Source organism: Crinia signifera, chromosome 1, assembly GCF_055691185.1.
Source record: "Crinia signifera chromosome 1, ASM5569118v1, whole genome shotgun sequence".
NCBI lineage: Eukaryota > Metazoa > Chordata > Amphibia > Anura > Myobatrachidae > Crinia > Crinia signifera.
Genome location: NC_139217.1, coordinates 467,041,025 through 467,057,105, shown reverse-complemented (window position 1 = coordinate 467,057,105; position 16,081 = coordinate 467,041,025). Strand labels below are relative to the sequence as shown.

Here is a 16,081-nt window from a genome sequence, read left to right as displayed (position 1 = left end):
TGGGGGGGGGGGGGGGGGGGGCATTTCACACTTCAGAGTGGGTATTTGGGGTCTGTGGGCCATTTAACATTGTTCCCTATGTAAAATCGCGGTAATCGCGTCGGTCGCATCGCATGCGATTTTTGTCAGCATGCGACGCGACCGACGCGATTTTTTTCCTTGCGATGCCTACGATCAAAATCGTGGGCGCCCTTCTAGGTAACAAGTACCGCAATTTTTGCAGGGACACCGATCTGTTTCAAACTTGCTAGAGATGGAGCTGTGAAGACAGAGATTGGAGGTAGGAGCAGGTAGGGACTGGGGGTGAGGTGGAGAGTTTGTGGGCTAAAAACTGTCACAGCTCAAAGTGAAAGTAAAAAAAGGTCACAGCACGAAGTGAAAGTACACTGCCGAAGTTGTCATTTTGACAGGATTTTGACTAGCATGATGTAACTCAATGGGCAGTATTCAATGAGAAAAATTCTCTGTGTTTTATGGCGAGTTTGTGCTTTTCTCGCATTGGACGGAAACTTTTGCTCTCAAAAAGCGAGCAACCCTATTCAATGTGCACTTGTCGCCGTCTTTCTGAGTGATTTTCGCCGTGTCTCTCCGTGTAGCAATTCTCCATCTTTTCATGGAGAAGTGGAAAGTGAACTATTACAATAAAAGGTTTTTTGTTTTAATTTTGGTGCCAAAAAATCAGGAATTTTATTCTGTGAAGGGGCATGCTATTTTTATTCATGTGCTTATAATAAGCACATGAATATATATTTTAATTAAAAAAAATATATAGATATAGATAGATAGATATATATATATCTATATATATATATATATATATATATATATATATATATATATATATATATATATATATATATATATATATATATATATATATATATATATATATATATATATATATATATATATATATATATATATATATATATATATATATAGAGATATATATATATATAGATATATATATAGATATAGATATATATATCTATATATTTTTTTATATATATATATATATATATATATATATCAGCCTGGCACTCCTCTACAGGGGTTCAGCTGCCCCGGTGCCCTCTCACGTAAATGGTATAGTGACAGTCAAAGAACAAACAGAGGCACTCCAGGGGTCTTGAAAAAAATCAAACTTTAGTGTCCCAACGTTTCAGGGTTAGCAAACCCCTTTGTCTGTACACCTTGACAAAGGGGTTTGCTTACCCCAAAACATTGGGACACTAAAGTTTGATTTTTTTCAAGAACAGGGGAAGGAGGATTAAAGTACTTGCCACCTGGGTGTCGGGATTCTGCGCATTGGGATGTCGCTGTTGGTCTTCTGGCCTCTGGCATCACGATACATCCCGCTGACAGCAGAATACTGCAGGGTCCTGTGCACATCGAGCCTATGGTTCTTGATGAATGCAGTTTTACATTGGCAAACACATAAGATCACGTATAATAAGTTCACATTATGATCAGACATTTAAGGGGGTATCAATCTGGGATTCCGACTGTAGGAACGCCCTGACAGTTGGAATTCTGGACCGTTTTTGTCCGATCCGACAGTAACTCGGCAGTCGAGTGTCAGAAAGTCCGTGGATCGGCGAAAATGAAAACCAGCCGTGAATTCGACAATCCGCCGTCAAAAACGGATCTGACTTTAAAAAAGTAGGCTCTGACACCCTTCAATAATTTAATACCCCCCGTAATGTGGGGGCTCCTTTAGGTTGACTCTTAAAAATGCAGTTCCAACTGAAAGCATGCATACAGCTAATTAAACCTCACCCTGCATTCTATATCTATAATAAAAGTGTGGTTATTCCCTACTTAGAAGGTAACTAAGGAAACATCGGGTTATGACCCAATATCCTTCAGTTCACATTAGCAACATACGTATAAAATATGCGTACATTTAATTGGCGCCCTTACTCTCCTAATGACACGCTGTAGAGTCTTAATAAGCACAGAACAAAAGGGACAGTCTCTCAGATGGAGGCTAGATTATAACACTAATTACCCTATACTCTGTGATATCTTGTAGGACGGAGACGAGTTCAGTCCAATTTCCACCAGCGCTGATATCGTGCGAGTCCCGGACCCTCAGATGTCCATGGTGAGTCCAACGTTTCCTATCATTCCCTATTCTCCTTCCAAATCATACTTCTCAATAAGACATGTCCAACCTGGGCTCTCCAGCTGTTTTGAAACTACACATCCCAGCATGCCTTGCAATAGTTTTAGCATTCCCTTATAGCAAAACTGTGGCAAGGTATGATGGGACTTGTAGTTTCACAAGAGCTGGAGGGCCAAGGTCGGACATGCCTTTCCTAAAGGATGAAATGCCATCTGCATGTATTGCAGTGTTTGATTGCATTGTTTTATATGTATTGCAGTGTTTTATTGCATTGTTTTATATTTTATTTATTAAGTTTCTTATATAGCGCACACAGATTCCGCAGCTCTTTACAGAGAATATTTGAACATTCATATCAGTCCCTGCCCCAATGGAGCTTACAATCTATATTCCCTACCACATGTACACGCACACACAGACATTCTAGGGTCAATTTTTTGGGTACTTGTTTCCTAGCACGGCGCCACCGATTTTGATTGTATCCATCGGGTCGTAAAAATCAAATTGCATGCGATGCGATCGACCCGATTTTTACATTGGAATCAATGTAAAAAGCCCCAAAACCCCCCATTTTAATACCAAACCCCCCTCATGTTTCAAATGCCCCCCCCCCCATTGTTAACGCCACCCCACTATTGATGCCAACCCTAAGCGTGGCGAGCGGCGGCGGTACACGTCCTTCGACCTTTTCATACCCCTACTATCCACGTCGGCGTGGAGTCGATTCTATATAGTGTGGCGAGCCACCGAGCCCGAAGCGGGGCGAGCGGACACAGATACCTTCACAGGTATCCGCGTCCCCTAGTGGGCTTCACAGGTATCCGCGTCCCCTCGCGGGGCTCGCCACGCTTTGGGCTCGGTGGCTCGCTGCGCTCGCAACACTATATAGAATCGACTCCACGCCGACGTGGATAGTAGGGGTATGAAAAGGTCGGAGGACGCGTATCTCCGCCCCTTGCGGGCTCGCTGCGCTCACCACGCTTCGGGGTGGCTGCAGACTGAGTTTTTTTTTTCTTTTTAATTTGTAGGAAAACCTTGTGGAGAGCAAACACCACAAACTTGCCAGAAGCCTAAGAAGTGGCCCCTCGGACCATGACCTGAAGCCAAACGCCGCCACGCGGGATCAGCTCAATGTGAGTTTGTGTGTTCGTGAATATCTCTGAATTAGGTTCTAAATGTTTTCTGGCAAATTATCAGTCAGCACTGGGCACACCCACACTGCACTGGGCACACCCGCACTGCACTGGGCACACCCACACTCCACTGGGCACACCCGCATTGCACTGGTCACACCCACGCTGCTTTGGTCACACCCACACTCCACTGGGCACACCTGCACTGCACTGGGTACACCCATTCAGCACCGGGCACACCCACGCAGCACTTTTTACAATAACCCCTTTATCCAGTCCCATATGGCAGTAAATCTGTCCCTGTGCCCTGCAGAATCATAGAGATGTGTAGTTACTCCTTGTCCATCCTTATGGGCAGCATTACAAATCTCAGGTGCTGTTGTGTGTGAGGCTGAATTAGGCCCAGAATCAGCCTCTTCCTCCATAGAACCATCTGCGGTTGTGAGACACCGTCATTTTCTGACTGGTGGATAATTATCTGCCAAGTCTCTTCATAGTTATGATTTGATGGGCGACGCTGAATGTATAAGTATTCCAGGTATAAGGCCGGCTATAGGTTACTGTGAATGTCGGGGAGAACAGCACTGTGGCCGTCATACCGAGCGTGCAGTTTGGGGACAGTAACCGCTATACGTGACATCAGACCTGGATCACACGGATAAATAATACTTCTCATTGTCTGTCTCCTACTCAGATCATTGTCAGTTACCCGCCAACCAAACAGCTGACATCAGAGGAACAGGATCTGGTGTGGAAGTTCCGGCACTACCTGACTAGCCAGGAGAAGGTGCGTGCTAGTCCCAAGCTTGGCGTTTCAGCCACGCCGGCAGGTGTCACGTGGCACTGTGCTGTGTCTGAGCGATGTACTGAACCTACTGTAGGTCCTGCGTTCGGTAGTTACAGCACAAAACGGATGCCCCCAGTAAGGTTATGGTCTACGTGTTCGACCATGTTTAGGTTGACAATACCATGGTCGACGGTGTCTAGTTTGACGCCTATACTTTGTCGTCCGCGTTTAGCTAGACAGAGATGGGAGGTCGATGGAAGGTAAGCATTGACGGGAACCTTGTCAACAGTAGCAAGGTTTATGTGTCAGCAAACTGTTATATTCCTACTCTATGTCCACTTGGATAGTTGAGTAGGAACCAAGTGGATAGCACCATAAAAAAGACAAAAAACCTGTGTCAACCATGCTATGCTACTGTCAACCAGGTTCCTGTTGATGCTTACCTTCCGTCGATCTCCCGTCACTGCCGACGACCTAGTATAGGCATCTAACTAGATGCGTCAACCATGGTATTGTCGACCACCACCCGTCGATCTGCTGTCCGGATACCGCAGGCCACAGACACGCAGAAAATAATAATACATTTGTCTATATGTCATTGTCATGTGTCTAGTCCTGGTCAGGGGTTGGTGGTCTGGTCTTACTACAGAGGATGTAAGGTGGGCAGATACAGTCCCACCAGTAGAAGACCGACCACTACACTGTTCTCAGATACATCGTATTCTTCCGTATAAATAAGGTGCCCACCTGTGGGTCACCCTTTCCTGTCCTGAATGGCGAACCTCCCTCTGCAGGTACGTCAGACATCGCCACCTATCTTATGCTACTGGTCTAAGATCCAGAAACATTGTGACCTCTTATCAGGTACAACGGAAACCGTGTCCGAAGGGAGGGGTCTAGTGTACGTGGGCCCTGATTGGTCAGAAGAGTTACTGGCAATAAAGTAGATATTATATAAATGCACACTTGGGAGCCCCTCGGATCTGGCGTCCATGTGATTGGTCGGCGATGTCTAGGTCAACACCATATGGTCACCACAGGCAAAAGGTTGGTGTGTGAGTAGGCGACACACGAAAAATCACCTTGAATTTTTTTACTTATTTTTGGGACTTTTTCACACCTTATCGTCCACGCGGACTCCAATTGAGAATGGTGACTTGTGCCAAGCAGAGCACATGCTCAAGTTAATGAAATTGACCCCAAGAAAATTCATGTGTTTTGTGTAGTTATAGACAGGCAAAAAAAAAGGTAGGAGGCCCTGCTGACATGAATATACTGTCAAATCCCTCTGGGGCATCCGGAGTAACTCTGTACATCCTGCTGTGATATGAGGCCACAGTCACATGACGCAGAATAGTGACCATTCATTAAAGGGACTACTGATCTCTCACTGATCGGTGGAAGAGACCGAGCTGCTCATAGGAACGGCAGCTTAAATGGTGAGTGTATGAATTGCTGGATACTCCTTATTAAGGACTGTTTGCACTATGCCCCTTCTCCGTATGCTGCATCTGCCCGTAGTGATGCCAGTCCTGGGGAATTTTTTAAATCCCGGGATTCTGGATTGAAAAATTCAGGGATTGGCTACCCTAATAAAAAAATAAAAAAATTACCCACACATGTCACTGTAAAGCCCCCCCCCCCAATCCTCCCTGCCATGTCACTTATGTCACTTATGGCAGTGATGACAGCAGCTTCAAGTCCGTCCGACCATCTCCACGGCCAGGCGACTGGGTTCGGGACAGTGTGCTCTGCTGACTGGCATGGGGGTATTAATCCCGGAATCCCGGGATTGGAAGCTTCAATTCTGGGATTCGAATCCCTCCAATTTTAGGCCAAAATTCCGGGATCCCACCGATCCCGATCCTGGGATTGGCTTCCCTATTCGTCCGTATTCTGGGTGGTGATGGATAGGTTGCACCAGAGGTTGATGGATTTGTTCCGTGATCGTCATATTAAATGATTTGTTTATTTTCTAGGTGTTAAAACCAGTAAATGTTTGTTGTTGCTAGGTCTCGATCACGGCCCATTAACATTTAGGATTCTGTTCTCTTTAGGCTCTGACCAAATTTCTAAAGTGCGTCAACTGGGATTTACCGCAGGAGGCCAAGCAGGCCCTGGAGCTTCTGGGGAAGTGGAAGCCCATGGACGTGGAGGATTCTCTAGAGCTTCTCTCGTCGCATTTCACAAACCCAACAGTGCGACGCTACGCAGTGGCTCGGCTTCAGCAGGCGGATGATGAGGTAGGGCCCGGCATGCCGTGTTTATAGCACGCTCTTATTTGGGGATACAGAGTAACTCTGTTATTCATCAGGAGTATTGGGAATGGCAAACTGCAGTAAAATGGTAACATACATGTAGTAAAATACTCTATAGGTGGGAATGAAGCCTGGGTGTGCGGTCAGACTGCTGCTGGTAGGCCTTTGTGCGATGTGGGTGTACAGAGAAAGACCTTGGCTCGGTAATGTATGGGCAGACGAGGAAAGGATTGATTGAGACAGATTGCTGCTGTTAGAGTTCAGGTAGAAGACATTAGACTGATATAGTTGTTAGGAGTTTGTGTTATGAAGAGTTAAATTGAAAGCCATTGCACTGATGACAGGACTGCCGTGACAGATTCTGGTGGTGTCATGAGACTGATGTCTGGACTCGTTGCTGCGCAGGGTTACAGAGTAATCTCATGCTGCTGTGACCGGTTAAGACAGAAGCCATAAAACTGATATCAGGACTCTGAGCTGTGAAGGGTTAAAACAGATGCCATTGAATATGGTTAGGATGCTTTTATGTGAAGGGTTAAGGTGGAAGCCATTAGACCAATACTGTCAGGACTCAGACATGACATCACTGTGCTCAGGACTCAGACGTGACATCACTGTGCTCAGGACTCAGACGGGACATCACTGTGCTCAGGACTCAGACGGGACATCACTGTGCTCAGGACTCAGACGGGACATCACTGTGCTCAGGACTCAGACGGGACATCACTGTGCTCAGGACTCAGACGGGACATCACTGTGCTCAGGACTCAGACGGGACATCACTGTGCTCAGGACTCAGACGTGACATCACTGTGCTCAGGACTCAGACGGGACATCACTGTGCTCAGGACTCAGATGTGACATCACTGTGCTCAGGACTCAGACGGGACATCACTGTGCTCAGGACTCAGACGGGACATCACTGTGCTCAGGACTCAGACGGGACATCACTGTGCTCAGGACTCAGACGTGACATCACTGTGCTCAGGACTCAGACGTGACATCACTGTGCTCAGGACTCAGACGGGACATCACTGTGCTCAGGACTCAGACGGGACATCACTGTGCTCAGGACTCTGCCGGGACATCACTACGCTCAGGACTCAGACGTGACATCACTGTGCTCAGGACTCTGCTGTGACATCATCACTGTGCTCAGGACTCTGCCGTGACATCATCACTGTGCTCAGGAGTCTGCCGTGACATCATCACTGTGCTCAGGAGTCTGCCGTGACATCATCACTGTGCTCAGGACTCTGCCGTGACATCATCACTGTGCTCAGGACTCTGCCGTGACATCACTGTGCTCAGGACTCTGCCGTGACATCATCACTGTGCTCGGGACTCTGCCGTGACATCATCACTGTGCTCGGGACTCTGCCGTGACATCATCACTGTGCTCGGGACTCCGCCGTGACATCATCACTGTGCTCGGGACTCTGCCGTGACATCATCACTGTGCTCGGGACTCTGCCGTGACATCATCACTGTGCTCGGGACTCTGCCGTGACATCATCACTGTGCTCGGGACTCTGCCGTGACATCATCACTGTGCTCAGGACTCTGCCGTGACATCATCACTGTGCTCGGGACTCCGCCGTGACATCATCACTGTGCTCAGGACTCTGCCGTGACATCATCACTGTGCTCGGGACTCTGCCGTGACATCATCACTGTGCTCAGGACTCTGCCGTGACATCATCACTGTGCTCAGGACTCTGCCGTGACATCACTGTGCTCAGGACTCTGCCGTGACATCATCACTGTGCTCAGGACTCTGCCGTGACATCATCACTGTGCTCAGGACTTTGCCGTGACATCATCACTGTGCTCAGGACTCTGCCGTGACATCATCACTGTGCTCAGGACTTGTGCTGGGAGGGGATCGCGCAGAAGACAGTACATCACGGTTTTTAGGATGCTGTGATGGGTTGGCTTATGGTCGCTAGGTCGACCACTGAAAGCCTTAGCCATGTCAACCACTAAGGTCGACATGGCTAAGGCCGACAGGGTCAGAAGGTGGACACAAGCATTAGGTCCACAATGGGAAGGTCAACATGAATTTTTCTCTTTTTTTTGTCGGCCTTCAGTGGTCGTTCCTATGACCCATACCCGTTGGGTTCTGGAGGAAGCCATAAGACTTTGGTTCCTAGGACCCAGTACTGTGGAACATACAGTATTAGACTGATGCTGTTATCTGCTATTAAGACCCTTGTGCCATGCGCTATGCATGGGGTAAGATACAGATGTAGATATGCTTATCGCATGTGCAAAACCTTTGCTGCCGATGCGTCGGCATCCCCGTGCGTCTGTCTCACTTCCGTAGAGCATTAGGTGTTCTTTAGCCAGGGCCCAATGAGCAAGATCGTGGCTACATCTGTGCATGATCTTAGTTTGATCTCATTAGAAATCTGTTCCTTACAGCGGTTCAGGCGGAAGCCATGAGACCATTGGTTCCTGTGATTCAGAGTATCCGAATTCATTCACGGCACTCCTAGGCCAGAATGGTGCTGATCATTCACCCTTAGGGTCAGCTACAGTATGTGATAATAGACAGGGTTATGATTCTGATTTTTTTACATATTTTAGCACTGGTTTTGTCTACCACGCTAACCATGATGAATTTTATCTGGTCCGGGGTCACCAGCCTGTGTCACCCCTGCAAGTTCTCCGCAGCACCCAGGCAGGTTGGTGCTATGAAGGTTTTTAGGGCAGGGTGCTGTTAGTGCTCTGTGCTGTGATTGGTTAAGGCGGAGGCCGTCAGACTGTTGCTGTTAGTGCTCTGTGCTGTGATGGGTTAAGGCGGAGGCAGTCAGACTGATGCTGTTATTGCTCTGTGCTGTGATGGGTTAAGGCGGAGGCCGTCAGACTGATGCTGTTAGTGCTCTGTGCTGTGATGGGTTAAGGCGGAGGCCGTCAGACTGATGCTGTTCGTGCTCTGTGCTGTGATGGGTTAAGGCGGAGGCAGTCAGACTGATGCTGTTATTGCTCTGTGCTGTGATGGGTTAAGGCGGAGGCCGTCAGACTGATGCTGTTAGTGCTCTGTGCTGTGATGGGTTAAGGCGGAGGCCGTCAGACTGATGCTGTTATTGCTCTGTGCTGTGATGGGTTAAGGCGGAGGCCGTCAGACTGATGCTGTTAGTGCTCTGCCTTAACCATTCACAGAACGGGATACGGTCATTTGGTCTAAAGCATGGGTCCTCAAACTGCGGCCCTCCAGATGTTGTGAAACTACAAATCCCAGCATGCCTTGCCACAATTTTAACACTCCCTTATAGCAAAACTGTGGCAAGGCATGCTGGGATTTGGAATGGTTAAGGCAGAGGTCGTCAGACCGATGCTGTTATTGCTCTGTGCTGTGAAGGGTTAAGGCGGAGGCCGTCAGACTGATGCTGTTAGGGCTCTGTGCTGTGAAGGGTTAATGCGGAGGCTGTCAGACCAATGCTGTTAGTGCTCTGTGCTGTGAAGGGTTAAGGCGGAGGCCATCAGACTGATGCTGTTAGGGCTCTGTGCTGTGAAGGGTTAATGCGGAGGCTGTCAGACCGATGCTGTTAGTGCTCTGTGCTGTGAAGGGTTAATGCGGAGGCCGTCAGACTGATGCTGTTAGGGCTCTGTGCTGTGAAGGGTTAATGCGGAGGCTGTCAGACTGATGCTGTTAGTGCTCTGTGCTGTGAAGGGTTAAGGTGGAGGCCATCAGACCGATGCTGTTAGGGCTCTGTGCTGTGAAGGGTTAAGGCGGAGGCCGTCAGACCGATGCTGTTAGTGCTCTGTGCTGTGAAGGGTTAAGGCGGAGGCCATCAGACCAATGGTTAATGCGGAGGCCATCAGACTGATGCTGTTAGGGCTCTGTTCTGTAAATGGCTAAGGCGGAGGCCATCAGACTGGTGCTGTAAGGGCTCTGTGCTGTGAATGGTTAATGCGGAGGCCTTCAGACTGAAGCTGTTAGGGCCCTGTTCTGTGAATGACTAAGGCAAAGGCCGTCAGTCCGGTGCTGTTAGGGCTCTGTGCTGTGAATGGTTAATGCGGAGGCTGTCAGACCAATGCTGTTATTGCTCTATGCTGTGAAGGGTTAATGCGGCGGCTGTCAGACTGATGCTGTTAGGGCTCTGTGCTGTGAAGGGTTAAGGCGGAGGCCGTCAGACCGATGCTGTTAGGGCCCTGTGCTGTGAAGGGTTAAGGCGGAGGCCATCAGACTGATGCTGTTAGGGCCCTGTTCTGTGAATGGCTAAGGTGGAGGCCGTCAGACCGGTGCTGTTAGGGCTCTGTACTGTGAATGGTTAATGTGGAGGCCGTCAGACTGATGCTGTTATGGCTCTGTGCTGTGAAGGGTTAATGTGGAGGCCGTCAGACTGATGCTATTAGGGCTCTGTGCTGTGAAGGGTTAAGGCGGAGGCTGTCAGACCGATGCTGTTAGGGCTCTGTGCTGTGAAGGGTTAAGGTGGAGGCCGTCAGACTGATGCTGTTAGGGCTCTGTGCTGTGAAGGGTTAAGGCGGAGGCCGTCAGACTGATGCTGTTAGGGCTCTGGGCTGTGAAGGGTTAAGGCGGAGGCCGTCAGACCGGTGCTGTTAGGGCTCTGTGCTGTGATGGGTTAAGGTGGAGGTCGTCAGACCGGTGCTGTTAGGGCTCTGTGCTGTGATGGGTTAAGGCAGAGGCCGTCAGACCGGTGCTGTTAGGGCTCTGTGCTGTGAAGGGTTAAGGCGGAGGCTGTCAGACCGATGCTGTTAGGGCCCTGTTCTGTGAATGGTTAATGCGGAGGCCATCAGACTGATGCTGTTAGGGCTCTGTGCTGTTGAGGGTTAAGGCGGAGGCCATCAGACTGATGCTGTTAGGGCTCTGTGCTGTGAAGGGTTAAGGCAGAGGCTGTCAGACCGATGCTGTTAGGGCCCTGTTCTGTGAATGGTTAATGCGGAGGCTGTCAGACTGATGCTGTTAGGGCCCTGTTCTGTGAATGGTTAATGCGGAGGCCGTCAGACTGATGCTGTTAGGGCTCTGTGCTGTGAATGGTTAAGGCGGAGGCCGTCAGACTGATGCTGTTAGGGCTCTGTGCTGTGAAGGGTTAAGGCGGAGGCAGTCAGACTGATGCTGTTAGGGCTCTGTGCTGTGAAGGGTTAAGGCGGAGGCTGTCAGACTGATGCTGTTTGGGCCCTGTTCTGTGAATGGTTAATGCGGAGGCTGTCAGACTGATGCTGTTAGGGCTTTGTGCTGTGAATGGTTAATGCGGAGGCTGTCAGACTGATGCTGTTAGGGCCCTGTGCTGTGAATGGTCAATGCGGAGGCTGTCAGACCGGTGTTGTTAGGGCTCTGTGCTGTGAATGGTTAATGCGGAGGCTGTCAGACCGATGCTGTTAGGGCTCTGTGCTGTGAATGGTTAATGCGGAGGCTGTCAGACTGATGCTGTTAGGGCTCTGTGCTGTGAATGGTTAATGCGGAGGCCATCACACTGATGTTGGAGGCTGGATGATCTCCCTCCCTCCTCTTGTCAAACACTGACCTTGTTTTTGCAATCTGATAGAAATTTCATTACTTGTTTGAAGAGTGATATGGATTGTGCGCACGCGGGTCAGACCTCTCATCTCTGCAGGCAGCCAGCGACCAGTAACATTCAATTTGTTCCCAAGCTTGGCTGTAACCTGTGACGGTGAAACGCCGGCATCGATTCTCCCAGACAGTGCAGAGGCCATCTTCTGTTCTGTCAGACTTGGGAGAAAATAAGGAGGTAAAGACATTGTAATGAGATTGCAGGGCACCGATGTCATCCTCGTCACGGAGAAAAAACAACGTTTGCTGTCTCCCCAGAGAAACCCAAGTCACTGATGCACAGCGTTGTGTAGCTCAGCGCAAACCGCTGCGGGATGGGGAAGAATCGGCATGGGGGCTAGTGATAGAGCAGTGGGGCTGGTTACGTGAGCGGGTGGTTATGCCCCTGTTATCCCCATCAGCAGGCAGCTGCTGAGTATAAGAATCCTGGTAGGATGTGTAATGTGCATATGAAGGTATTTGTGACATCTCAGTCGCCGTCACCTGACTTAGTAGCCCACCTATCAATACGTTTTAGCTATTTAAAACTCCTAGCATATGATAAATGGGGCTTCAGCCAATCGGTAACTGTCATGTGACAGCTGGGAGCTGATTGGCTGGAGCACCAGTTCTCATAAGCAACAAGTCCTAAATACCTAAAATTCATTGATAAATGGGCCTCTTAGAGGTCAATTGGTTGATAAATGGCCCCCTTAAAGGTTTATGTATCAATTAATTTAATTAAGCCATTAAAAACTTGTTGCACATAATAACTGGCGCTCCAGCCAATCAGCTCCCAACTGTCACATGACCCTTACCGATTGGCTGAAGCACTATCATATGCTAGTTTAAAATAGCTAAAACACATTTATAGGTGGGCTACGAAGTCAGGCGATGAAAGGAACCAGGTCCCAAACAGTGATCTTCGTAGGTTTCAACCACACTGGTACAAAGCCTTGGAAAAAAAGAAAAAATGGCGAGAGATAAAGTACCAGCCAGCTCTCTCCTAAATGCCATGTTGTCGGCTGGATTTAAAACATTACAGACAGTTAGGGGTACGTTTAATCTAAAGTTTTTAAAAGTGAGAGATGTTGCCCACAGAAACCAATCAGATATTATCATCCAGGAGGTGCTGGACAAATGTTAACTAGCATCCAATTGGTTGCCATGGGCATCAGTGTTCATTCTAGCACCCGCCAACTTTGAAAATCCATGCAGTTCCTCTTCCTGCCTGGGGTGTCGCCATCTGCTGTGGTGCTTCTAACACAGTTTGGTCTGTATATCAGCACTGATATGCAAACCAGACCTGTGCTAGAAACACTACAGCAGACAGCGACTCCCCAGGCTGGGAACAGGAACTGCATGGGTTTTTAAAGCTGGCGGGTGCTAGTATGAACACTAGGCATCAGCGTCTGAGAACTCACTGTTTAGTAAATTGACCCCTTAGTAGCTGTTGGTTGGTACATTCTCTCCATCCACTTTCTCTCTGTCCAAATTTTTTTAAATGGACCCCATAGTCTCTGAGTTCCCTCATTCTTGTTGTATCTGGACTTGCTAACCTCCTGAAATACTCCACACTGCTGTGGACATTCCAGTGATTCCGTTAGCTACATGTTGTACCCTCATTGACTTTATCCTCAGTCACTGTCTGCACTGATCATTCCCACCATAGCAGGTTACACACCTCAAGTACTTGTCCCCCAATCCTGTACACGTGTTCAGACGTGTATTAGTCACATGTGTGCATCTGAAGCTGTGTGGCAGCGTGTTTGCTCCTGACATCTGGGTGCGTGTACTATTCCCCCCCCCCCCATATGGCACAGAGACCATACATAGATGCCTTTGATTCACGTGGAACTGGTCTCGGCTTCTTCTGTATGCAGCCCGCGTGATCGGCATTGATTTACAACGTGTATCAGTTGGAATAGATCTCGCACCATTAGTGTCTCCTTTTTATGGATTTTCTCTGCATATATTTAGCATAAGAATCCCTCTCTCTCTCTTCAAGGACGATTCACTGCTTGACGACTGCACAGATGTCATAACTTTAAGCATTTTCTATCTTCTCCTCAAGTGCCCGGTTCTCGAGCAGTCTGCGGAGCATCAGTCATGTTGCTTGGTGGCTGTGTAACAAGTAATAAAAGAGGCAGCTGCCGTCTTACTATCTGCGTTCCCAGAAGAACCGGTTCATCTCACAGGCCTCCATTGCGATAAAAGACTCTCTCGGGACCTGGGGTGCCGGGAGGGACTGCTTGGCGTGACTGCGGCACATCTGTATATCTATGTGAGACTTGGGGATCTATGCTAATCAGTGTAAAGTGGAGAAGTTGCCAAAGGCGACCAGTCAGCTGCTCTGTATGATTTTATAGTATTCAAATTATAAATGCTATTTTAATGCGGATTGGTTGCCATGAGCAACTTCGCCGCTAACTTCTCCATTCGTTTAACTGCTTAGTACAGGGCGGGCCAAACCTGTCCTCAAGATCTACCAACATGTGTCTCAGGCAACCTGTGGATCTATAGTATCAATGAATGCAGCATCTTTGAAAATGTGAAAGTTAGTAATGGCTGCATCTGTGCACCAGCTAGGTGATCTGGGACATGCAACAGTTAGTAATGACTACAACTGTGCACCAGCTAGGTGATCTGGGACATGCGACGGTTAGTAATGACTACAGCTGTGCACCAGCTAGGTGATCTGGGACATGCAACAGTTAGTAATGACTACAACTGTGCACCAGCTAGGTGATCTGGGACATGCGACAGTTAGTAATGACTACAGCTGTGCACCAGCTAGGTGATCTGGGACATGCAACAGTTAGTAATGACTACAGCTGTGCACCAGCTAGGTGATCTGGGACATGCGACAGTTAGTAATGACTACAGCTGTGCACCAGCTAGGTGATCTGGGACATGTGACAGTTAGTAATGACTACAGCTGTGCACCAGCTAGGTGATCTGGGATATGCGACAGTTAGTAATGACTGCACCTGTGCACCAGCTAGGTGATCTGGGACATGCGACAGTTAGTAATGACTACAGCTGTGCACCAGCTAGGTGATCTGGGACATGTGACAGTTAGTAATGACTACAGCTGTGCACCAGCTAGGTGATCTGGGACATGTGACAGTTAGTAATGACTACAGATGTGCACCAGCTAGGTGATCTGGGGAATGTGACAGTTAGTAATGACTACAGCTGTGCACCAGCTAGGTGATCTGGGGAATGTGACAGTTAGTAATGAACACAGCTGTGCACCAGCTAGGTGATCTGGAAGAAGTGGACCATTGGTAGATCTCAAGGACCTGATTGGCCAACCCTGGCTTAGTACATCTCCCCCTATCTACTAAGTCTTGGAGAGAGATAAAGTTACAGGCAATCTGCTTCTGACTGCCGTGTCACAGGCTGGGTTTGAAACATGGCAGCTACGGGCTGGTTGGTTGGTGCTTAATCACTGTTCAAGGCTTAGTACGTTAGGCTGAGGGAGAGATAAAGTACCAACTAACCAGCTCCTGTTATTAAGTAGCTGAATACTATTAGACATCTATCGTGTGGAGGAAGCTGCCGATCCATTGGCCTCTACAATCAGAAACACACAATGACCCCACACTGCATCGTATCTCTTCTTCCCGCAGGATTTGCTGATGTACCTGTTACAGTTAGTGCAAGCTCTGAAGTATGAAAACTTTGATGATATAAAGAATGGACTAGAGCCAACAAAGAGAGACAGTCAGGGCCCCATGCTGGAGAGCTTGCTGACCTCTGGAATCGCCTCCGGCGACGTGGACAGGTACAGCACACCTGGGTGGGCCTTTGCATAGACGGCCCAGAAATCTTCTATATGAATATACATCACTGCGTCCGGTAACATGTGATTGTGCCACGTTTGTCACAGAGGAAACGGTTACCCGGTGCATTGTTATATGTAACAGCCATACTATCCCTATATCACAGCTCACAGATCATATCCAGTAATATCCCGCGGTCATCATCTCCGGCGCCTACATCCAAGGGCAAGGATGGCCTGGAATCTGAAAGCCTGGAGGTGAGCAGCAGCCCTTTCACAGGTGTGGTGTGATGGTGTGACATACCTCGTCCCAGGTAATAGTGTCAGGTGTGGTGTGAGGGTGTGACATACCCCGTCCCAGGTAATAGGGTCAGGTGCGGTGTGAGAGTGTGACATACCCCGTCCCAGGTAATAGGGTCAGGTGCGGTGTGAGGGTGTAACATACCCGTCCCAGGTAATACCATCAGGTG

The 16,081-nt window shown here is 48.5% G+C and overlaps 1 protein-coding gene across 1 annotated transcript in view; it reads left to right on the top strand.

Moving 5' to 3' along the window:
• Positions 1 to 16,081, top strand: part of PIK3C3 (phosphatidylinositol 3-kinase catalytic subunit type 3) — a 156,039-nt gene that overhangs the window by 34,742 nt on the left and 105,216 nt on the right. Inside the window, exons 7-12 of the mRNA XM_083155365.1 lie at positions 2,036 to 2,107; positions 3,157 to 3,261; positions 3,956 to 4,048; positions 6,106 to 6,291; positions 15,460 to 15,614; positions 15,779 to 15,869. Of these exons, the coding sequence (XP_083011491.1) occupies positions 2,036 to 2,107; positions 3,157 to 3,261; positions 3,956 to 4,048; positions 6,106 to 6,291; positions 15,460 to 15,614; positions 15,779 to 15,869 (702 nt within the window). The remainder of the gene's footprint in view (positions 1 to 2,035; positions 2,108 to 3,156; positions 3,262 to 3,955; positions 4,049 to 6,105; positions 6,292 to 15,459; positions 15,615 to 15,778; positions 15,870 to 16,081) is intronic.